This window comes from Bos grunniens, chromosome 29 (assembly GCF_055505025.1).
Source record: "Bos grunniens cultivar Pamir isolate PY7600 chromosome 29, Bosgru_T2T1.0, whole genome shotgun sequence".
NCBI lineage: Eukaryota > Metazoa > Chordata > Mammalia > Artiodactyla > Bovidae > Bos > Bos grunniens.
In genome coordinates this window covers 19,156,439-19,175,184 of record NC_141193.1, presented here as the reverse complement: position 1 = coordinate 19,175,184, position 18,746 = coordinate 19,156,439, and the positions used below count along the sequence as shown (strand labels likewise).

Here is an 18,746-nt window from a genome sequence, read left to right as displayed (position 1 = left end):
GTCCAAGGACACTGTTCCCACCTGGAGCTGGAGCCGTGGTCCCCTAGTCAGTGTTTGCATCTAAAAACAGTGCTGCTGCTGCAGCTGCTGCTAAGTCGCTTCAGTCATGTCCGACTCCGTGCGACCCCACAGACAGCAGCCCACCAGGCTCCTCCATCCCTGGGATTCTCCAGGCAAGAACACTGGAGCGGGTTGCCATTTCCTTCTCCAATGCATGAAAGTGAAAAGTGAAAGTGAAGTCGCTCAGTCATGCCCGACTCTTAGCCACCCCATGGACTGCAGCCTACCAGGCTCCTCCATTCATGGGATTTTCCAGACAAGAGTACTGGAGTGGGGTGCCATTGCCTTCTCCATCTAAAAACAGTGAGCAGCTACCAAATATCAGATTCTGCACTAGGGAAGAGGGCCTGGTCAGAGTGGACACAGCCCATATAGTGTACAGAAGTGCTCCTGCTTTTTGCCTCAAAATCAAATTTTAAAGTCCTAATAAGTCATCAACCACCCTCAATTCAATTATATCTACTCATAGACGAGATTTAAAAGTTGACAACACAGATTGTGTCATACTGATAATGGCTTAACCAAGATCTGATTCCTTAGGGAAAAGTTGCCCCAGCCCTCCAGGGCCCCGAAGGGCAACCTAAACCTTAGGAGATGTCCAGATGTGGAGAGTGCTGCTTTGTGTAAGCCATCTAGCCCTCAATTTCCTCCAGAAAGCCCCCGGGGTCCCCTGAGTCATCACAGACCTCAATTATTTATTCAACAGGCACATCAAGGCTTCCTCTGCCAGGAACTTGTTAATCATTCAGTAAATAGCGACTTTGTGCCTCCAGACTCACAGGTAAACAAAGACCCCTCCCTCGTGGACCTTATGTTCTATCTGACTCAGGATAAAGCTGAGAGGGATGGATCTCCATCTGCAGGCAGTGGAGGAGACAGGCTCACGGAGAACTGGAATACAAGATGACGAGGAGTTTACCTATAATACCGAAAACAGTTCTGCCAAAGCCTGGGGAATAGGAAGCCATGGAGGCTGCACAGTGCACTTGGCCTTATGGATGGTCCCGAGACTCCACAAACAGGCGCAAGTCTTTGCCCTTCTGAATTCTTGCCGGACTTAGACATTTGTAAAAGAAATGCTTTGGGGATCAGCCGCCTTGTCCTGAAGCCTAGCTCAAGGCATCAAAAGCAACACTCTTCCTCCTACCAACCTTCCAGGTAGCTGGGAAAAAGGTTTAATGGAAATGTGTTTTCTCTTTCCGGTGGAGAGAGAGAGTGAGTAACGCTGTGGCCCCACACAGGGTCCAGCCTGAGCTGGGCTGAATTCATGAAGCTTCACTCTCTGTGACTGACACTCCCTTGGGTAGAAGACTTTTGCCCACAGAGGAAGCTGGAAAGAGGGAGTTGCCAGGGCTCTGGAGGGCTCTCATCTCAGGAAATAACTCTGGGACAGAAATGGATGACCGCTTCATTATTTTTTGGAGAAAGAAAAAAGAACCCTCCCTGTTTCCACTTGTAGATGGTGACAGAGACCAGCTGCTGTAGACGTAAATCCTTTCAGAAAAAGCACAAGGACTGTTTGGGTAAAAAAAAAAAAAAAAAAAATGGCATGTTGGCCAAGGAGAATTCCCTCCTACATGACAGCTATTTGGATATCGGCTGGACCAACGTTTTTGTCTTGGCATTATAAACATTTCTGCCTAAACACAAAACAACTGTGTGAATTCAGCTTTACTCCCCAGCCTAGAGGCATCCATGGGCTTGCCTGAATGCAGAAATGGTTTGAATTCTTGGTAACAGAGGGCAGAGAAGAGCTGAGCTCACTTCCTTGAATGGGAGCCGCAGTGCCCAAGCAGCCAAGCAAAAGTGTCTGCAGCGACTTTGTGCTCAGGAGGCAGTGGGCTCCTAGCTTTGGCCCACCCCAGCCTCCAGGCCCACTGCAGCCCCACTGCTCACCACCCCACCGCCCTAGCCCACCACCAGCCCACCAGCCACCTCGCCTGTCCATCCTCACCGCCCTGGACTTTCAGGATGAAAATGGGCACACCATGCAGAGGGGGGAGAATGCAGCAGTTTGGTTTATGTGGGCATCTTGCGTCCAATAAAATGCTTTGGGACTCTGGGAGTCCTTGCTTCTTCCTAAAGCATGTGATGGCCTCTGGAGTCCCGCCCTCCACAAGTCCTGGACACAGGCTGGGATCTATAGGCTGACACTTGCTTCCATTTGGGTCACTCCAGGCGCAGGTTGAATGAAACACAGAAGGAAGGGAGGCGAGGGACTCAGAGGGGTGTTTCAGGCCAAGGCAGCAGAAGAGCAGGGAACCCCAGGGAGACCAGGCTCAGTGGAGGCTGAAACCAGTTCCCCTCAACTCTGTCCCCTGCTCTGCTCTGCTTCTAGGTGATAACTGTGATGTCACTTATGAGTTTTCATTGAGATTATTATTTTGTTGTTGCTGTTGTCTTTGCGACCCCATGGACCACAGCGCCCCAGGTTCTCCTGTCCTCCACTATCTCCTACCCATGGACTGCAGCACACCAGGCTACCCTGTCCATCACTATCTCCCAGAGGTTGCTCAAATTCATGTCCAATGAGTCAGTGATGCTATCTAACTATCTCAACTTCTGCTGCCTCATTCTCCTCCTGACCTCAGTCTTTCCCAGCATTAGGGTCTTCTCCAATGAGTCAGCTCTTCACATCAGATGGACAAATTATTGGAGCTTCAGCTTCAGCATTAGTCCTTCCAATAAGTATTCAGGGTTGATTGCCTTTAGGATTGACTGGTTTGATCTCCTTGCAGTCCAAGGGAGTCTCAAGAGTCTTTCCAGTACCACAATTTGAAAGCATCAGTTCTTCGGCCTCAGCCTTCTTTATGGTCCAACTCTCACATCCGTACATGATTACTGGAAAAATCATAGCTTTGACTATATGGACTTCTGTCAGCAAAGTGATATTTCTGTTTTGGGGGTTTTTTTTTGATATTTCTGTTTTTTAATATACTTTTTAAAAGCCAAAATTATAGTGCTACCAACAAACCCACTGTGATTTAAATTTGACCTTGCCCTCTGGTCTTTGTGTTAGTATTCTAGGTCAAGAATTATGGCTATAACATACCCAGGGTAAAGAAACTACACATGGTGAATACAGAAGTATAAGAAAGCTGTCACAGAAAATACAGATGATGCAGGTTTTCCCTTTTTTTTTTCTTTTGCAAGTTGTGCCTGATTTAAATAGATTTGCAATAAATATTTCCCTTAATATCAACAATTTAGAGTTCCTATAAATTTATATTCCAAGCATACCCTGGAACGCAGGAGAAAAAGAATTTGGCTTCCAATAGGATTAGTCATTCAAAAGATACTTTCCCTAAACAACAGCACTTTTGCCAAACTAAGGGCTTCCCAGGTGGCTCAGTCGGTAAAGAATTCTCTTGAAGGGCAAGAGACCCAGGAGACGTGGGTTCGATCCCTGGATCGGGAAGATCCTCTGGAGAAGGAAATGGCAACCCACTCCAGTATTCTTGCCTGGAAAATCCCATGGACAGAGGAGCCTGGCAGGCTACAGTTCATGGGATCACAAAGAGTTGGACATCACTTAATCAAAAAAACAAGTGATAGGGAGACTTGTTCCAACCCCCTGCCCGATCCTTCTATAATCCCTGATTTAGATAATTTGATAAAGCTTTCCCAATATTACTGATACATTACAAAAATTCCTAGGCCTCAATATGTAAACTTAAAACTACAATTATGTAAAGTTTAAAAATAAAATAAAATTTAAAAAAATAATAATAAAATAAAGACTCAGGCTGAGCGTTACCTCTTCTAGGGAGCATTCTCTAAATCTTCTTGTCAATTAGATGGACGTTCTCGATCTTCAGGTTTGGGATTCACTTTCACAATGTACCTAACAAAGTTCAGAGTGCTTCCTTCATCATAAGTTTCTGATTCTGCGTCATAAGTTGCTAGAGGGACTGTGTCTTTTTAGCTGACACGTTGCATTAACAGATGTGCAATATGCTTGCCAACTAAATGAAGAAAAGACCTGTATGTGTATATAGTTAACATACGCAAGAGTTATGTCTCAGTGCCTGAGTATTCCCAAGATAGCAAAGATATCTCTGAGACAAAGGAAAAAAGGGACATCACCTGTGATGATGTGTCCATATGCAATTCTGAGGTTAGATTTCTTCAGTATTAACTGCAAGCAGGATCATATTCTTCTCTGAACTAATGGACATAGCCCATTGATGAGTGTATCGTCTCCCATTATTTTCTTTCTAATTCTCATGAGAAGTCCATTTGTAGTTTTCAAATCTTTTAAGACGTTCTCTTCCTTGATCTGCCAGTGTAACAAAAGCTACAACGTCTAATTCTCCAAGAACTCAACTGTAAGCAGATTTAGATAGCTGAACAAGCCTCAGTCCCCCAAAGAAACTGTGGTCACCATAAGCAGAAAAGAAATTGGTAAGAATTGAAGATGGATTCTTTCTGTCACTCCTAATTCTTTATGAACCTGATTTTCTTGACTGAGTATTACAACTGATGGTAATAAATATTCCATGTTATTTCAAGAGCCAGAACCGGCCCATAAGGACTATGTTCTGATCCATGGGTTACTAGCTTCTGCATCTTAAAGTCAATCCACTGATCCTTTCACTGAGTTCACGAAGCATCAACTCACAGATTAATGAACGTGTCAGTCTTGTTTCTCCCCAACTTCACTGCTAATGAGTCCTCCAACTCTTACTTGAAAACAGGCTTGAAAATGACTCATATCCATCTCCTATTTCTCTGAACAAGTCTCATCTTCTAATTAACTATAACGCTCTCAGGTTCTGTATGAATTGACACAGCTCAACCAATCTTTCTTAGAATACTAAAAATGAACTCCTGTTATTATAATATTACAAAAGTCATTCACTTACATCTCCTGAAAGGAACAGAATATAGGATGGTTTTTGTCTGCTGAGCTGTGATAATCAGGGGCTAATAGTGCCTTGTAGACCATTTTATATTTCCTCCTCCTGGAAACAAATATCTCTCCATTACTCTGCTGGGATGGTGCTGTCAACAGAGGCAGAAGGGGGCATCTCTCGTAAACCTCAAGGGAGTATGTTAAAACCTGCCCGCTCGTCTATGTCTAGGAATTTTACGAGCACAATGCCCGTCTTAAGTCTCTGAAACTTTCCGGAAACTAAGGCTCTGCTCTTTCTAGTATGGGAACGTCCTCTGCAAAACTAAAGGTGACATTGAATCAGCTGTCTGACAATAAAAGTGCCTACAGCCTTGTCCTCAAATGGCATTCCTCATCCTCTATCGAATCCTGAAATTCAGAAAATAACCATGGTTGTTCTTCAGACATACTCCAGTGCCATGCGTGTAGTAGGCACTCAATAAACAACTAAATAAAAAATTGGGATTTGCATCATTCAGAACCCTGTGGCAAAATGAGGGTTTGGCTAACAGAATCAGATAAAGGTAGACTCAAGGATAATTACAGGCAAGATATTAACAGTGAAATGTTCTTCAGAGCTTTTACTTTTGGGGTAGAATCTAAGCAATTACATTGGAAAGACTGATACTGTATCTGAAGCTCCAATATTTTGGCCCTTGATGCTAAGAGCTGACCCACTGGAAAAGACCCTGATGCTGGGAAAGATTAAAGGCAGGAGGAGAAGGGGACAACAGAGGATGAGATGGTTGGATGGCATTACCGACTGAACGGACATGAGTTTCAGCAAACTCAGACGGTGAAGGACAGGGAAGCCTGGTGTGCTGCAGTTCATGGGGTCGCAAAGAGTTGGACACAACTTAGAGACTAAACAACAACTACCAAAGCAATTACACGGAAAATCTATATTATAAGAGCAAGAAAACTATTATAGTAAATTTGGGAAAGAATAAACGTGTGAAATATTATCAGGACCAAATTATATTTCATACTATTGATGTTAATTATTTGCAAGAGAAAGTTATGAGTGACAGCTGTTTCTTTTTGTCTCCAAATTTACATGCATGCATGTCTGTGGCCATACCACCCTGAACGTGCCCGAGCTCATCAAATTTACATGCCTGCCTACAAAAGTACATGAATAACAAACATTTTTAGATTAGTCTTAAACTTTGAATGAACAAAATGAATCTCAAATATGGCCAAAAAAAAAAGGGGGGGGATTTGATGTAGTTAGCTAGTATTGACCAGCTGCATAGCCCTGTATTAGATGCTATGGTAATTCCCAGGATGAGACTAAATCACTTTTCTTTCTTATATAGTTATTTTTCTAGTTGATGAGACAATTATAAGACCTTGTTACTCAACAGTACGGTGGTTCCTCTCAGACCAGTAGCATGGACAAGCACTTGGGAGCTACGAGAACTACAGAGCTCAGGTTCCATTCCAAAAAGATCCACAAGAACATTAAAGTTTGAGAAATGCTGGTGAGCCTGGTAGGCTGCAGTCCATGGGGTCGCTAAGAGTCGGACACGACTGAGCAACTTCACTTTCACTTTTCACTTTCATGCATTGGAGAAGGAAATGGCAACCCACTCCAATGTTCTTGCCTGGAGAACCCCAGGGACGGGGGAGCCTGGTGGGCTGCCATCTATGGGGTCGCACAGAGTCGGACACGACTGAAGCGACTTGGCAGCAGCAGCAGCAGCAAGTGATATATTATGGGAACATAAAAGATGAAGAGATGACTTCTGGAAGGATGCTGAAGGAAAACTTCAAGAGGAATTGGCATTGAAATGGGCCTTGAAAAATGGGTAGCTAGAAGTATGCACAAAGACTCAGAAATAAGAAAATGGTAGATTAGAGAACAAAGAATAACCCAATAGTCAAATGGATTGTAGGGAAGTGGGAGATGAAATTGAAAGACCCTCTAGGGCAGATTACCAAACTAAAAGCTTGGACTTTTTTTAGTATAGCTATAGATCTAAATAGCAATAGTAGTAGTAAACTTAACTTATTAAGTTGTATCCACTATGTGATATACAACTGGTATATCACATAGTGGAATATTACACAGCAATGTAAAGGAAAGAACTATTGATACACCGAGCAGCATGAGTGAATCTAAAATAAAGTAAGCCAAATGAAAGAAGACTACCTACTATATGATTCCATTTATATGATATTCTTGAAAAAGAAACACCATAGGGTCAAAGAACATGGCCTGGAGGTGAGAAGAGGATTTGACTATAAAGAAGAATAAGGAAATTTTTTTTTGAATGATGGAACTGTTTTATATCTTGATTGTAACACATTGATTTATATATTATAAATACTTGACTTATACATTAGCCAAAATTTGTAGAACTATACACTAAAAAGTGTGATTTTTACTCTTTGCCAATTATACTTTAATTTTAAAAAAAGTGTGCTGGGGGAAATATAAAGTTATAGTACTAAAAAATTAGATTTTTTTTTTCCTAAGAAACTGGAAACAAAAATGAGTAAGCTGGAGGAATGATGTGAAGCATCTTGGCTTCAAGGACAGCTATAGCAGAGGTCATGGTATATGCGATTCTTGGCCACATTGAACCCAGAGAGAGCTTCAAGCTAAAATGTCAACTCTAACCCCATAGTGACTGCCAAAAAAACCCCCAAGGAGCCTAGAAGTTTAAAGAACTACTTTTCAACCTACAGCACGTGGAGTTATGTCAGATATAATCTAAAATTTAGATATGGTTCTGGCTCTCAAGAAGCTCTCAACAAAACTGAGAGATGCCGTAAATATAGAGATAGCTATTGAGAGAACAATGAATGAGTGGAGCCCGGAGAGTTTTAATAATGCCCTTTAACACTGAACGAAGCACACCAGCTGCCTTCAATCTCTCAAATCCAGCGAGCAACTTCTTGGACTATATCTGATGGTCATTTTTCACGGTGGGGTTTTATTTGTTCTATTGCCCAAATTGTAAGTTTCAAATTTCTCAGCATACTGCTAAACAGCTTCCTGGCATGCTTATATAAAGAGGGATTTGGTAAAGTCAATGAATTTTAGAGTTGGAAAAAAATCTCATCAAATCTGTCCATTTTTTATTTGAATGAACTGAACCCAGAGAGGTTAAGTGTTTAGCGGAGTGATAAAGATAGATAGACTGTGGTTGACTGGGACCTCCTTACTGAGTGCGTGTGTGCTTGTGTGCTAAGTCGCTTCAGTTGGGTCTGACTCTTGGCGACCCTATGGACTGTAGCCCACCAGGAGTCTCTGTCCACGGGATTCTCCAGGCAAGAAAACTGGAGTGGGTTGCCACGCCCTCCTCCAGGGGATCTTTCTGACCCAGGGATCGAACCCATGTCTCTTCCATAGGCAGGCGGATTCTTTACCACTAGCACCGCCTGGGAAGACCTTACTGAGAGAGAAGACAAATTTCTTCATCTCACAAAGTCTTTATTTCCTCAACTGTAAAATGGAAAACATAATACCAACCCTTTCAGGATTACTGAGGAGGGTTATATAAAATGAAACCATTTTACACATGATAAAATGGTCAATAGATAGTGGCTATTATTACCACTGTTTTATCACAGCGCCTGGCACTAGTAAGCATTGACTAATTAATAATAATTGTGGTTTTTTATGGCAGAGGTTATTTATTCAGATATTAGAAGCAGAACCCAGATGGCCAATATACCTTATCTCTTTCTAAAAAGACTTGTATTTAAATAATCAAAATAGGATTCCCTCCCATAATCACAGGTTGAGTAGCCTTAGCCAAGAATTTCACAAGAGAAAAGCACCACAATTTCAGTTGAATGGCAGTCTGCTTGTACCATTGTTATGCATAAAACCAAGAAGTAAGCAGTTTTCTTACCTTGGGGGAACAAACAGGCTGAAAGCTTGCTTAGCACATGGGGGAAATATCCAGCTTCCTTTGATAGAAATGTGAATCTTATGTGGCCTTACACTTTGGCAACGAGATATAAATGTAATCAAGTTGTAAGCTGCTGTGAGAAACACCGCAAGAGTTTTTGTTTGTTCTACTTTTTACAACTTTTTTGTTTTTGTTTTTGCTTTTGCTTTTAAACCGTACTTTCCAACCCAATTTACATAGCAATCACCTAGGAATCACCTGAGAATCAGGTTTCAAGGTACAGCCAGACGATCTGCATTTCTGACAAGATCCCCTGCGATGCTCATTTTGAGCAACGAGGCAGGGTCCGGACTCCCTTGGTTAAATTCAGGAGTGGTTACAACAAGGTGTTTGGAAGGCAGAGCCCACTGAGGTACAGGCAAGAAGAGTCTGGGCCACAAGCTGAGCAGAGGTTTGGTTGTTATCTTAGTTGCCTTGCAAGCCCAGCCAGGGAGAAGGTGCAGCCCAGGAGCCGTGCCTCCGTCCTAAGCCCTGTGCCAGGTGAGGGCGAGGGCAGCATCTGACAGGGCTTCCTGCCTTTCCTAAGAAGCCAGGGTTTGAGTTACTTCACCTCGAATGTCAAGAAACTGATCACTGCTCTTCCCCTATCCAGAGGAATCCTTTTGGCTTAATGATCACTAGGAGCTCCAAAGGGCACTATAGTTTTCATATTTTAAAAGTATTTATTTGTTTATTTGACTGCACTGGGTTGCAGCATGTGGGATCTAGTTTCCTGACCAGGGATAGAACCCAGGCACTGGGAACTCTGAGTCTTACCCACTGGAGCACCACGGAAGTCTTATTTTATGCACGCTGAACTTAAATCTTATGGAAATTGTTTGCACTATGTTTCGCAACTCTTTGAAGTGCCATCAAAATTTGTTCCAAGAAATTCCATCAAAATTTGTCCCAAGAAGGATCAAGAGAGAGATTTACTAATCTTGTCAACTAGACCTTGTAGCATTGCTTCAGAGTCAGTGTCTTCCTAACAATGAATCATTAATTCATAGATTCTCCTTTGGAAAAGAAGCGTAAGCCATGGTATTCTCCCAGATAAATCAACCATTGGGCTAAGCAGAAAAATTTAGCCTGAATTTGTATACGTGCCTCAAAGTTACTAGGTTCCTATGAGACATGACTCTAGCCACAGCTCTGCACCCATATGGTTTTGGTCCTTTTAAAAAAAAAAAAAATTGTATTGGAGTATAGTTGCTTAATGATGTGTTCATTTCTAATATAGAGCAAAGTGAATCAGTATACGTATATACGCCTTTGGTTCTAATCAGGTCTCACCACCAACCAAATCACTCTGAGTACCAGCCTCAGAGTCCTCATCTGCTAAATGGGAACAAGCGTGCCCACCTCACGGACTTCATTGTAGGTTAAAGAAGCAGCCCAGCCCGTGCAGAGCACAAGGGCCCCAGGACATGCCAAGTGCTCATGAAACTTCATGGGTGATTATCCTTCCTCTAGTGAAGTGGAGAAGACAGGTATTACACCCAGAGAATCATCAGGATTAAAAAGTTGAGTTCCTTACAGCTGCATTTGCAGTAGAGCGTGGACAAACGAGATGCCAGGGCAAATAAATGAGTGGTCTTCGTATCTAGGTTGGCGCAGGAATGAAGATTCTCCTCAAATGTCACTAAATAGCTGTCCACCACACTTATTGTGCTCAAACGCTAAGTATGTTTTCATTTCTGAAAAGAAGGGGAGAGAGAAAGAGAGAGAGGTGGAAGGTGGAGGTGGGGGGAGAAGGAGGGAGAGGAGGAGGGAAAGGATGTCCCAGCTCCCTTCTGCTGTTTGATGCAGAAATGGGAGTTTTGAGTGGGTAATTAGAGAAGGAGAATTGCTGTAAGAAACAGTTCTGTTCACCAATCAATAAAACCAGGAGATATAGCAGAGCCTGAATTATCAGTAAGAAATCAAGCAACACTTTGATGCCATCACTGAAGGACCTGGCAGTGCCAACAATGTGTTTCCGGAGCATTTGTCTGCCCTCTGACTCACCCTCCCTGGGGACCTGGCACCCACACACCCAATTTGTTACAAGGTTACTTCAGACTCTCCCTCAACCTTATTGGCACTATTTCCATTCTTCAAAGCTCTAGGCTGTTTACTTCCATTCTCATGAAGTAGGTGGAGCACAAATCATCAGTCACAGTTTTTTCAGTGTTCCCATTTTAGAGAGGAAGAAAAGAAAGCACAGTCTCATCAAATTACTTGTTCTCAGTTCCAAAGCCAATCTCTAACAGACCAAAGCCTGCACCAGTGCCAGTTCTGACCCCTTCCCCTCTGAACTCCATTATCATCCGAGGCAGGCAGTTGGCCCAGATCCATGCTTTCAACGCGTCCTCCAAGGTCACAGGTGACCCCGTGTTGAAGGGTTACACCCTGCTACCCACCCTCCCCCAGGCTCTGCTCTGGGACCTCCCTGCACCCCTAATAACCGGCACCTCCGTGTAAGCAGCTCTCTCTGGGATCAGGCTGCCCACATCCTCAGCGGCGGAACCAGGACGGAAGAGACGGCCTGGCTGCCTTTGCTGTTTGTTGTTTCACTCCTGAGTTGGCAAGGATGGGAGTTGTTGATTTACAATTAGGAGCAGCGTGCTTCTTCAAATATTAATATTAATAACGACGATGCTGAACACATGAAAAGGCCTTTTCATCTTCAAAGCACTTTGCAGACATTAACTCATTAGCGCTCTCTCCCCTCCGCTCAGAAACAACAGGTAAGGAAGAATCTCCAATCCCCCCGCCCCTGCCCGGCCCATGCCTGCGGAAGCAAAGAGGTTTCTCTTTAGATAAAAAGAAGGTGTTGCCGTCCAGACTTAACAGCTGTCGAAAGAGTCAGAGTGCCAGGCGTTTTACAAATCAAATGGAGCTGCCAGAGTTGCCATTTCAGAACCTGGATTTCCCGTTGTTTAACAAATATCTCTCTTTTCAGTTGCACAGGAATAGTATGAAGTAGGAGGGGAAATGGCCTTGTGATTTAAAAAAAAAAAAAACTTACCCGAAAGGTGATTAGGAAAACCTGCAATCAAATGCCTTGGTCTCGGTAACCTAGCATCTTTTGAACAGTTCGCCTACATGAAACGCAACTTTAAAAGGGGGTGATAGAGATGGTTTCATAACAGATGAAAAGCCCCAAACAAAATTATATTGCCAGATATAAACATCACCAATGGAAGGGGGTGGCCATCCACACCCCCCGCTGTGCGCAAAGCTGCCCAGGGATTCAAGCTCTACGAAATACCCACTTTGACTTTCAAACTCCTCCTGCCACAGGTACAGTCCAAAAGAAGATGTACAGTCCCTTGGAAAACTGAGTCAAGAAACAGGGAAAAAAAAAAAACACCAAAAAGCCTAGTCTGATTTGCAAGACTCAAACCTGTAACAATTTTCTCACAATGTAAGCAATTCATGAAGCTGATGAGCTTAAAAGAAAATTTTTCCAAAATTTCAGAAGTAAAACAATGGCACACTAGGAGTCAAAGAGAAAAAAAGAAATAAATGTCTACATGTAACTACAGCTTTATTTCTTTGGAAGCTCTCCAAGATGTGAAGAAAATTCAGTTTCTGACAAGTAATCGGCGAGTGTCTAAAATGTTCGTGATTTTGCTCTTATGAAACAGGAGAAAAGGAGAGACAGTCTTGATTTCAGACTATTCTAACAAGGTTAGGGAGTATTTTTGAAAATGGTTCTTAAGCAGTTGAATGAAAAATATAGAAAAATGTGAAAAGAGAAAGAGAATGCCGCTTGTATCCTGAAAGTCCCCATCAATTTACCGGTTAATTCCACCAAATACACACACACAAAAAGGAAAATGGACCGCAAAGTTTTAGGCAGAAACTCACACCGCACTCACTTACTACTTTGCCGGAGAGACTGTGAAGAATGGGTCCAGAGTGAGCTCCCTCAAAGTCTACGGTCTCTTCCCAACTACCTGCGGGAATCCTCTGCTCCGAGGCTAAAGAGGATGCAGGGACCATAATGTTCCTAATAGAGCGGCCTCCTTAAATTGGGGGGTGTGGTCAAGCCTAGAAAAGCTGGAAAAAAGGCAGTGTTCCACGGGCCCCTTACTCCACGAAGGCAGCCACTAGGATAGGCTCCGTGATCTGGAAGGAAACGCAAATCATATTACTTATTGAGAAAACTCCAGATCACACCTTAACTCATACCATTGGAATTGCCCTTCAATTAAAGGTAATTCAGCCACGGAGAGTAGCCTGGAGAGATGTGAACTAAAAAGAACTCCCGCAATGGGATAACTCTCAGCGTTTGCTCTAGCTTTAGATTTAGTCTCTACTGAATATGTGAATATTCATGACTCACATTTCTTGACTTTCTCAATGGAGACCCCATTTAACCTAGACCAGGGGTCAGGAGAGAGTTGTAAGGGTCAGGGCAGACTGGCAGAGAGCAGACAGTCTACCACCCCATCACCAGCTGAGCTTATCTCTAGGAACCAGGCTTTATCTCTAGTAACCTGATGTGAAATGTGATGTTTCCTAAGGAAATGAAAATAACTCTATGGAAGCCAGCAGACCAAATAGAGAATTGGGAATTCTGAAACTAAGCTAAGTTACCCTCCATATAAGAGTGGTTTTAGGTGATCTCTAAAATAGATTAGTTACAGTGACTCTGATTCCTAGTCCATGGTACAGGAATAAAAGGGCAAAAATACTGATATATTCCTCATTTAGAGAAAATCTAAACAGTGTGAAACTCTTCTTCTAGGTGAAAATACACAGATTCAGAAAAATATTACAATGTAATATCATTTCTCTGTTAGGATTATTTCATTACAGATTTTTTTTAAGTCAGTATTTGGCTGCGTAATTTAAGGCTTTTATCCTAAAAATTTCCATTTACTTTGAGGAATGGATGGGAGTTAAAATGTGCCATGGTTGACTCCTTGCCCTTTCTAAGGAAGACACAAATGCTCAAGTTTGAAAACTATGAAAGTATAGTAAATGTCCTTCCTAGGGCAACATTATCTTTATCCTTTGTTGTACAAAGGCAGCAGTGCAATGAAGATGGTGTTGTCATGAAAACAAGATTTTTCTGCTTATCGTTTGCCTTTGCACATTCAGTGACTTAGAGGAGAGAAGAGATAGTGGAACTGGTTCAGCTTTAATAAATATCTGTGCTAGGCACTGTGATAGGCATGGGGGGAAACGTCAAGTTCACACTGGAGTGGGAAGACAGCCACATAAATTGATCACCTCAATCAAGTGTAACACATGCTATGAGAGCATCTGTGAAGAGAGCGACAGAAGCTTCAGCCTGTGCCCTCAAGCTCCGTCAGCTCCAGCACACTGTATCAAAAGCCCATGTATCAAAAGCCCATGGCCAACTGAACCAGTCACAACCAATTATAATTGTATTCACTGTATTTGCAAGAGAGTTTTAAAAGAGAAAACAGTGTACAGAAGACCTGGATTCTTGCCTTATGTGGGTGTACAGTGTGATTTTTGAAGAGCTCTGGAGTCTGGCATTGTCTACACACAGTTCACATTAGACATCAACCCTTCAGAACCTAGGGCCATCCTCTGCCCTTGTGTATCAGGGTGGCCAAGAGCATAAGCTAGAAATCTAAAGAGCAGAAAATAAGCCTCACACCTGCTGAAGATGGCCTGGAGATGACCTAGGAGAGCAACAAGTGTTACCAAACAAGTGTTACAAACTGATGCTATAGCATCAGATGAATATATGCAGCAAAGGAGTGAAGGGAGACCCTTACCTTACCCCCTATGTAAAAGTTAACTCAAAGTGGATCAAAGACCTAAATAAAAGCTAAAACTATAAAATTATTAAATGAAAACATAAATGGAAACTTGATGACATTGGGTTTGGTAATGATTTATTAGAATCACACCAAACGCACAGACAAAAAAAAAAAAATGATAGACAAGTTGGACTTCAACAAAATTAAAAATGCTGGTATTGATACATAAAAGAACACCATTAACAAAGTGAAAAGGCAACCCACAGAATGAGAAAAAATTTTCAAATCCCTTACAATTTGGATTACAGAATATGTAAGGAACACTTGCAACACAATGACAATAAGAAATAACTCCATTAAAAAGTGAGCAGAGGACTTGAATAGATATTTTTCCAAATATACAAATGGCCAATAATCACTTGAAGAGATAGTTAACATCACCAGTCACTAAGGAAATGCAAATCAGAACCACAATGAGATACCATTTCACACCTATCAGTCAGTTGAGTCAGTTCCGGATGTGAAATTTGATATATTTCACACCTGTATCAAAAAAACAATAAAATAAATGACAAGTGTTGGTGACAAAGTAAAGAAATTGGAAGGGTTGTTCATTGCTGATGAGAATGTAAAATAGTACAGCCACTATGAAAAACAGTATGGTGGTTCCTTATAAAATAAAACACAGAATTGCCATTGGATCTAGAATTCTAACTCTAGGTATATACTCAAAAGAATTGAAAGCAGGGACTCAAACAGATATTTGTACACTGATATGCATGTCTAGTCAAGGCTATGGTTTTTCCAGTAGTCATGTATGGATGTGAGAGTTGGACTGTAAAGAAAGCTGAGCGCAGAAGAATTGATGCCTTTGAACTGTGGTGTTGGAGAAGACTCGTGAGAGTCCCTTGGACTGCAAGGAGATCCAACCAGTCCATTCTGAAGGAGATCAGCCCTGGGATTTCTTTGGAAGGAATGATGCTAAAGCTGAAACTCCAGTACTTTGGCCTCCTCATGCGAAGAGTTGACTCATTGGAAAAGACCCTGAGGCTGGGAGGGATTGGGGGCAGGAGGAGAAGGGGACGCCAGAGGATGAGACGGCTGGATGGCATCACTGACTTGATGCACATGAGTTTGGGTAAACGCTGGGAGTTGGTTCTGGACAGGGAGGCCTGATGTGCTGCGATTCATGGGGTCACAAAGAGTCGGACACGACTGAGCAACTGGACTGAACTGAACTGAACTGATGCACAGCAGGATTATTCACAATAGCCAAAATGTAGAAGCAACCCAAATGTCCTTTGACAGATGAATGGATAAACAAACTTTGGTCTACACAAACCATGGAATATTATTCAGCCTTGAAAGGAATAAAATTCTTCAACCTGCTACAACATGGATGAGCCTGGAGGACAGCATGCTAAATGAAATAAGACAGACACAAAAGCACAAACATGGTATGATTCCACTTACAAGAGGTATCTAAAATAATCAAATTCATAAAAACCAAAAGTAGAATAGAGGTTACCAGAGTCTGAGGGAAAGGGGGACTGGGGAGTTAGAGTTTAACGGAAACAGAATTTCCAATCAGGATGGTGAATCTGGACCTGGAAGATGAGGATAGTTAATGCCACCAAACTGTGCACTGAAAATGGTACATTTTAAATTATGTATATTTAACCAAAGAAAAAATACATTAATATATATACTATCCTGAAGGAAAAATGTATAGCATTAGGGTTAAGAAGGCCTCCACAGAGAAAAGGTGTTCTCTGCCACGTGGACGGTACAGGGCAAAGGTGAGTGACCCTCATAAGAAGAGGGTCTTGGCTCACAGGAGGAGCACAGCTCACCTTACACAGAGTTCCCAGCTTCATCATCAGTCCAAAGGGAGCCAATGACACCAGCCCAAATGCATGCACGAGATTGTCGAGATTACTGTATTATTGGATGATTATGGAAACAGTAAGCTGAAAAAGCAATATTGATTGTTCTTTTCCATGCTCTGCAATATTACATTCTACAAAGAAGGACCTTGGTTGAGATGATTATATGGTTTAAAATCTTTAAGAAAAAAATTAAAGCCCAGGACCTCGGGGACATGTATCCATTTTGGCTCCCCTGTGAAAGATTTATATTAAACGAATCATTTACTCAGAAATGGACTCACAGACATAGAGAGCAGACTTGTGGTTTGCCAAGCTGAGCGGGAGGGATGGATCAGAGTTTGGGGTTAGCAAATGCAAGCTATTACATAGAGAGCAGATAAACAAGGTCCTCTGTATAGCACAGTGTGTGATGTGCTGACTCTCGATCTTGTTCGATTCTTTTGTGACCCCACAGACTGTAGCCCGTTAGGTTCCTCTGTCCATGGGATTTCCCAGGCAAGAATACTGGAGTGGGTTGTCATGCCTTCCTCCAGGGGATCTCCCCACCCCGGGAATCGAACCTGTGTCTCCTGTGTATCCTGCATTATAGGCAGAATCTTTACCCACTGAGCCACCTGGAAAGTCCATAAAGCACAGGGACCTATACTCAATATCTTGTGATAAACCATAATGGAAAAGAATATGAAAAATAATATATATATATTTTATAATTGAATCACTTTGCTGTACAGCAAAAATTAACACAACATTGCAAATCAACTATAAAGAAATAAATTGTTGGCTTCTTTGAAAGAGTATCTTCATACCCTAGTCTAAAAGATGATAGGTTCAATGTCATTTAGACACAGTTGGAATAGAGCCTGAATGAATCTAGAATAATTACCATCAAGCTCTTTACTGTTTTTACCGTGAAGAAATCTTTTTTCCTTTTCTCAGCATGACAAACTATACTGAAAGTTGAAAGTGAAAGTCACTCAGTCAAATTCCACTCTTTGCCACCCCAGGAATTATGCAGCCCATGGAATTCTCCAGGCCAGAATACTGGAGTGGGCAGCCTTTCCCTTCTCCAGGGGATCTTCCCAACCCAGGGATCGAAACCAGGTCTCCCACATTGCAGATGGATTCTTTACCAACTGAGCCACAAGGGAAGCCCAAGAATACTGGAGTGGGTAGCCTATCCCTTCTCCATTGGAACCCTGCAAGTTAGTATCTCCTAAGAGGAAAAATGTGGATTTAAATTCTGAGAAACTTAGACTTCCCAGGATGTTCAACCCTTCCACCATCAACCTTCCCACCCTCCCACTCCAACCCCTCAAATGCAGGAGCGCCCTTCAGAGTGACCTACTTCGATTCTTTTAAAAATTTTATACTGGAGCGTAGATGATTAGCAACATTGCGCTAGTTTCAGGTGAAGAGCAAAGTGATTCATATAGATGTATCTATTCTTTTTCAAGTTCTTTCCCCCTTTAGGTTGTTACAGAGTATTGAGCAGAGTTCCCAGTGCTATATTGTTGGTTATCTATTTTAAATATAGTGGTGTGTGCATGTCATATACAGTGATTCTTTATATCCATTATCAGCACATAAAAAGGAGTAAGTTCCGAATTGAACAATGGCGTTCAGTTTAATGAGAAACAAAATGAAATCGCCCTTTATTGCCTTCACATGTTATCTCTTCTTTCCTTCCAGCTCCCTTGGAAAAACTTTTGATGCTTCAGAAGGCTCCATATACGTAGGGAAGCAGTATCTAAATGAATCACGAAAACTGAGGAGGCGTAAAACCCAGAGACCTGTACAAGTGCAGTCGTCACCAAAGACGGAGGAGGCCGCAGACTCTAAGATGAAAGGGAAGCGAAGAGCAGAGAAGCCTTGTCTATTCACACCCCAGCTCTGGGACTCCTTATCCTGTACTCTGTAATGAATCGATCTCCTTTCCAGGATCAGACGCCAAGCCTTTGTCTTGCGCCAGACACATCAGCAGTGGCCCACGTACGTGTGAGCGCACATCTGGCTCCCAGGTGCGGGGCCTTCTGTGGGCCAGGGAGCCTATGGAGAGGCTGGGGTTCTTGGCAGAGTGATATGAGGGTGGGCTGCTCTATTAGGGCTTGAACCAGCTTTCTGTCATTTCCTAGCTCTCAACAAGGTACTTGACATTTTGGGGGTGGGAGAGGAGCCCCAGAGGGACACCCTGCAAAGTAGCTTAGATAAAGCTGTGGAACATGCTTCTCGTTCTGGTTCTCTTGGACCCACCAAACCTCCTTTAGATTCC

The 18,746-nt window shown here is 42.5% G+C and overlaps 1 protein-coding gene across 4 annotated transcripts in view; it reads right to left on the bottom strand.

The window, feature by feature from the left end:
- The window catches only part of ETS1 (ETS proto-oncogene 1, transcription factor), a 139,124-nt gene extending 126,259 nt beyond the window's left edge, over nucleotides 1–12,865 (bottom strand). For 2 of the 4 annotated variants that reach the window (XM_086383392.1, XM_086383397.1), the window contains exon 1: nucleotides 12,730–12,801. Coding sequence is in view for 2 of the 4 variants with exons in the window: in XM_086383393.1 (XP_086239519.1) it covers nucleotides 12,726–12,849 (124 nt within the window). In the remaining 2 variants the exon portion in view is untranslated. Of the gene's footprint in view, nucleotides 1–12,725 lie in introns of all 4 variants that reach the window. The other 2 variants (XM_086383393.1, XM_086383391.1) reach the window with 2 other exon arrangements.
- Between the last annotated feature and the right edge of the window lie 5,881 nt (nucleotides 12,866–18,746).